The sequence below is a fragment of the Chinchilla lanigera genome, unplaced genomic scaffold (assembly GCF_000276665.1).
Source record: "Chinchilla lanigera isolate Chin_1 unplaced genomic scaffold, ChiLan1.0 scaffold00034, whole genome shotgun sequence".
NCBI classification, from domain to species: Eukaryota; Metazoa; Chordata; class Mammalia; order Rodentia; family Chinchillidae; genus Chinchilla; species Chinchilla lanigera.
The window spans coordinates 17804638-17809329 of record NW_004955435.1 but is presented as its reverse complement, the minus strand read 5'-3'; the positions used below and the strand labels follow the sequence as shown (position 1 = coordinate 17809329).

Below are 4692 nucleotides of genomic sequence, written 5' to 3'. Positions count from 1 at the left end.
TTCTTCTTCTTCTTCTTCTTCTTCTTCTTCTTCTTCTTCTTCTTCTTCTTCTTCTTCTTCTTCTTCTCTCTCTCTCTCTCTCTCTCTCTCTCTCTCTCTCTCTGGTGCTGGGCATCAATCTCAGAGCTGCACACCTGAATCAGTTTTTACATTGGAGTTGAAAAATGGCAATTTTCTTAATTCTATCATCCCTTTGTATGTATCAACTGCCATTTTTCTGTGAGTTTCCTTCCTTCCTTCCTTCCTTCCTTCCTTCCTGCCTTCCTGCCTTCCTGCCTTCCTGCCTTCCTGCCTTCCTGCCTTCCTTCCTTCCTTTCCTAGTGATATTAGGGATTGAGCCCAGGGCCTTTACACTGAACTGTATCCAGTCCTTTTTTCAAAAATTTTTGTAAATTTTGAGACAAGTTCTTGCTAAGTATTTAAGTTGCCTAGACTGGGCTCAAATTTATGATCCTCCTGCCTCAGTCTCCCAGATTGTTGGGGTTCCATGTGTGTGCCACCATGCCAACTTTCTATTTTCTTTAACTCTTTTCATTTAGTAGCAGACCCTGCTACTAAACCTGGGTGTATGGGAAAGGACACCACAAGCACAGAGGGAGCCAGGTATAGTGGTACGTGTCTGTAGTTCTGTAGCAGAAAATGCCCCCCAGCCAGTCTATTAGTTGCCCAGGTAATAGTTCTTGTTACAGTTCCTGTATTCCTGTCTCCTAGAAATGGCTGGTCACTATGATGCGTATTATAAGAACCAACCAATAACTGCCAAATACTCTGCTTCTGTGCTTCCTGCTTGCTTATCCCATATAAGCCTGGAACAACCAAGGATCAGGGCCTGATATTTTGGGAATGATCCCAATCAGTGCCCATTGACATAACATAAATCTGCCTCCAAATCCTGGGTGTCATTCTGGTGTTTCTGCTTGCCATTGCAGTTCCAGCACTTGGAGGCTGGAGCACGAGGATTGGACATTTAAGCCCATCCTGGCTAATTTAATGAATTAGAAAGACTTGTGGTTTAGATTTAAATGCACCCTCCCCAGAAAGACATACAGGGGAGGAAAGATAGCTTCTTTAATGAATGGTGCTGGGAAAACTGGCTACCAATATGCAGAAGTTTGAATCTAGACCTATATCTCTCACCATGTACTAAACTAAAATCAGAATGGATCAAAGAACTGAATACTAAGACAGAAACACTTAGCCTGCTGAAAGATAAAGTAGGTAAAACTCTTGAACACATAGTCACAGGCAAGTTGTTCTGAATGGAACCTAGGTTGCATAGGAAATACCTCCAAGAATCAACAGACAGGATCATATCAAATTTAAAAGCTTCTGCACAGCAAAGGAAACATCCTATCAATGGGGAAAAATTGTTATGTATTCCTCAGAGGACTACTTTTTAAAATATATACATTTCACACTTAAAGAACTCAAAAACCTAACCCCTCTAAAATAAAAGACCCAATCAAAAAATGGACAAGTGAAATGAATACACTTCTCAGAAGAAAAATTACAAATGGTTCATAATTTCATAAAAAAAAAGTTCAACATTGCTGGTCATTAGAGAAATGCAAATTAAAACACTGAGATTCTATCTCACCCCAGGAAGATTGGCTCTATCAAGAACTTAAATAATAACAAATGCTGGTGAAACTGTGAGAAGGAACTCTTCCACATTGTTGGCAGGAGTGTAAACCACTACAACTATTATGGAAATCATTATGGAGATTCCTCAAAAAAATGAAAACTAGAATTTCCATTTGACCCAGCACTCTCCCTTTGTAGGTATCTTCCCAAAAGAGTTAGTCATATTAAGTGATACGTGCATATCCGGTACAATTGTAGCAGTACAATTCATAATAGCTAAATCTTCAAAACAGCCTATATGTCCATCAACAGATGAATAGAGCCGGGCATGGTGGCACATGTTTATAATTCCAGCACTCAGGAGGCTGAGGCAGAATTGCCATGATATTGAGGCCAGCTTGGGCTACATAGTGAGACTCTTTCTCAAAAACAACAAAAACAGTAAAACCAGATGAATTCATAAAGAAAGCGTGGTATTTATACATAATAGAGTACTACTGTGCCCTAAAGGGTAAAGTTGAGTCATTTGCAGTAAAATGGATGCATCTTAAGACTATAATGTTAAGTGAAATAAATCAGACACACAAGCTTAAATATTGCATGTTTTCTCTTATATGATGAACCCAAAATATAAGAGCAAAATAAAAGACAGCTAGTAGGAAATAGAGAGATCTTTCTTCAGTGAGAAGGGGAGCAATTGATGGGGGGACTCATGGCACACGCCTGTAATCCTAGCAATTGGGAGGCTGAAGCAAGATGATCTTCGTGAGTTCAAGGCCAGCCTGGGCTACATAGTGAGTTCAAGACCAACCTTAACTACTTATACTTAGGAGACCCTGTCTCAAAAAAAAAAAAAAAAAAAAGGGTAGTGGGGAGAGGTGAGGGAGAGGGGATGAAAAAAAGAATTGAGATATGCTATTTACCCGTACCAACTCCCCACAAGGAATGTAATTATCAGGTACTGCAAACATGTACCCAAGAAGTCTATCATTAAAGCCTCAAACATATATAATCCATTTGGAAAGTCTAAATTTTGAATTAAAATGGCAAATTGCATACAATCTCCAAACTGATTAAACATCCTCAAATTTTATTGTAACTGCTTGCCAGGTCATTTCTCCTTAGTGCACTGGTTTGTGAATAAAAGTTTTAATTTCATTAATTTCAAAACTGGCCCTGAAGGTGCATGTGTCTGGAAGGTGATTGGATTGTTGGAACGGCCACAGTCGTCAATGGCTTCATCTTTTGGTGAACTCGGTAGCTACATTTGCTCTTAGGAGGTGGGGCCTGGTTGGAGGGGGCGGTCACTGGGGGCAAGCCCTGGAATGGTGTACATTTCTTTTGAGATAGGGTCACAGACTGGCTTTGAACTCACTATGAAGCCTTGGCCCACCTTGAACCTGTGACAATTCTGAGTACTGGAACTACAGGCATGCAGCGCCATGTCTGGGCTAGAAGGGTATATTCTTGACCCCAGATCCTTCCTTTCCCTATTGGTGTCCTCCTTGCCATGGTTGAACTTTTCTTCTGCCATGCCTCTCTGCCATCCTGTTTCTGCCCTCTTGGCATTCACAGGAAATCTCACGCAAAGAGGAGGCAGCCCAGGGGTCCAAGACCCTGCAACTCACCAGAGTTGAGTTCACCCCCGGCTAACTCTGTGCTCACTCTGAGTTACTGGCCAACTCCAACCCCACTCTGTGGTTTGTTTCCCCTCAGCACAGGGCAGCAGAGCCACTGACCAACGGGTCGACCTGATCACGGATAAAGTCAGTGCGTGGGGAGAGAAGGTAAGCCCAGAGCAAGTCAGCAGCTCCAGAGAGAAATAACAAACCAGGCCACAAGCTCTAGTCCCCAAGAAAGACTCGCAATTACCATGAACTGCAAGAACAGTGTGGCATTTTACTCCAAAGGTGATTCTTCCAACATGGCAGGTTAAAGAAGAAACCCAGGGCTGCACTTGCCATATTAGACAGGGTTTCATCAGGAGCCATTTTGGGAAGGGGTTAATCATTTAAGGCTGAGCCACAGGACAACAAAACAACTTCACTTCAGGGTTTCCATGGTTACCCTAACAGAGGGAGCAGGTGAGAGACAGCCACAAGAGACAGTCATGAAGAGGGCACAAACTGGACATAGATACCCTAGGAAGTTTAAGCTCTGTCTGGGCCCCACATTCTGTAGTGAGGAGCCAGGTATGACAGGCAGAGCTTTCAGAGGTGGCTAGGTCTGAAAGTGCTAGCAGTCTGCTTGAACCTCTACATCGCTGCCTACATCCAGGGCCAGAGATCAGTGGTCTGATTGATTTCCCCATTTACCACTGTGAGCAAGGACATGCCTTGACTTGGACGGTTGCCACAACCTGGGATGCCCAGACAGAGGGCCTCTGGAGCACGGAGAGGGAGCCCTACAAACTCGAAGGCTATGAAGTTAGGTGGAGAAGTTTGACTTGCTGGATTCCAAGATTGCAGGTCATGGAAAGAAACCACTTATTCAAAAATACAGAGGAGAGTTCTTTGGATGCGTTTGTTTGGTCTTCATCGATTTCGGGAGAGTTGGGGTTTATTTCCTTTTTCAAAAAATCTTTTAATTTTTTTTTATTTTGCTCTATGTTTTTCTTCTTTTCCTTGTTTGTTACCTTTATCTAATTCTATTAATTTCCTTTTACTCCTTAGAAGGGTCTTTTATGTCATTTTCTGTCCTCTTTCCCATCTTCCATTGATTAGTTTTTCAAATTTTACTTCTTTATTCTCCCTTTTACAACTCCCTCCATCTTTACTAGTATAAAAACCTAAGCTTTACTACCGTTTACACAGTTAACTCTATGCTATTACTGTTGAATTCTTTTCTACAGTTAGTGGAGGTATAGTTATTCCACTTAGCAGATATTTATTGCATGTCAATATTTTTTTTTTTTAGAGTTTATACTGTAATTATAGATCTCTTTTTCATGGTGAAGGGTGGTACATTATTTGTTCTCATGGTATACCAATGTCTTTTTCTTTTTTATTTATTTTTTTTATACAGAGACTTACTCTGTAGCTCAGGCTGGCCTTGAACTCACTGTATAGTCCAGGCTGGCCTTGAACTTGCAGTGATCCTCCTGCCTCA

At 41.6% G+C, this 4692-nt stretch overlaps 1 protein-coding gene across 1 annotated transcript in view; it reads left to right on the top strand.

The window, feature by feature from the left end:
- Positions 1–4692, top strand: part of LOC102030119 (double homeobox protein 4C-like) — a gene marked incomplete at its 3' end in the record, with an annotated part of 61361 nt that overhangs the window by 2873 nt on the left and 53796 nt on the right. Inside the window, 1 exon segment of the mRNA XM_013516408.1 lies at positions 3301–3371. Within this exon segment, the coding sequence (XP_013371862.1) occupies positions 3301–3371 (71 nt within the window).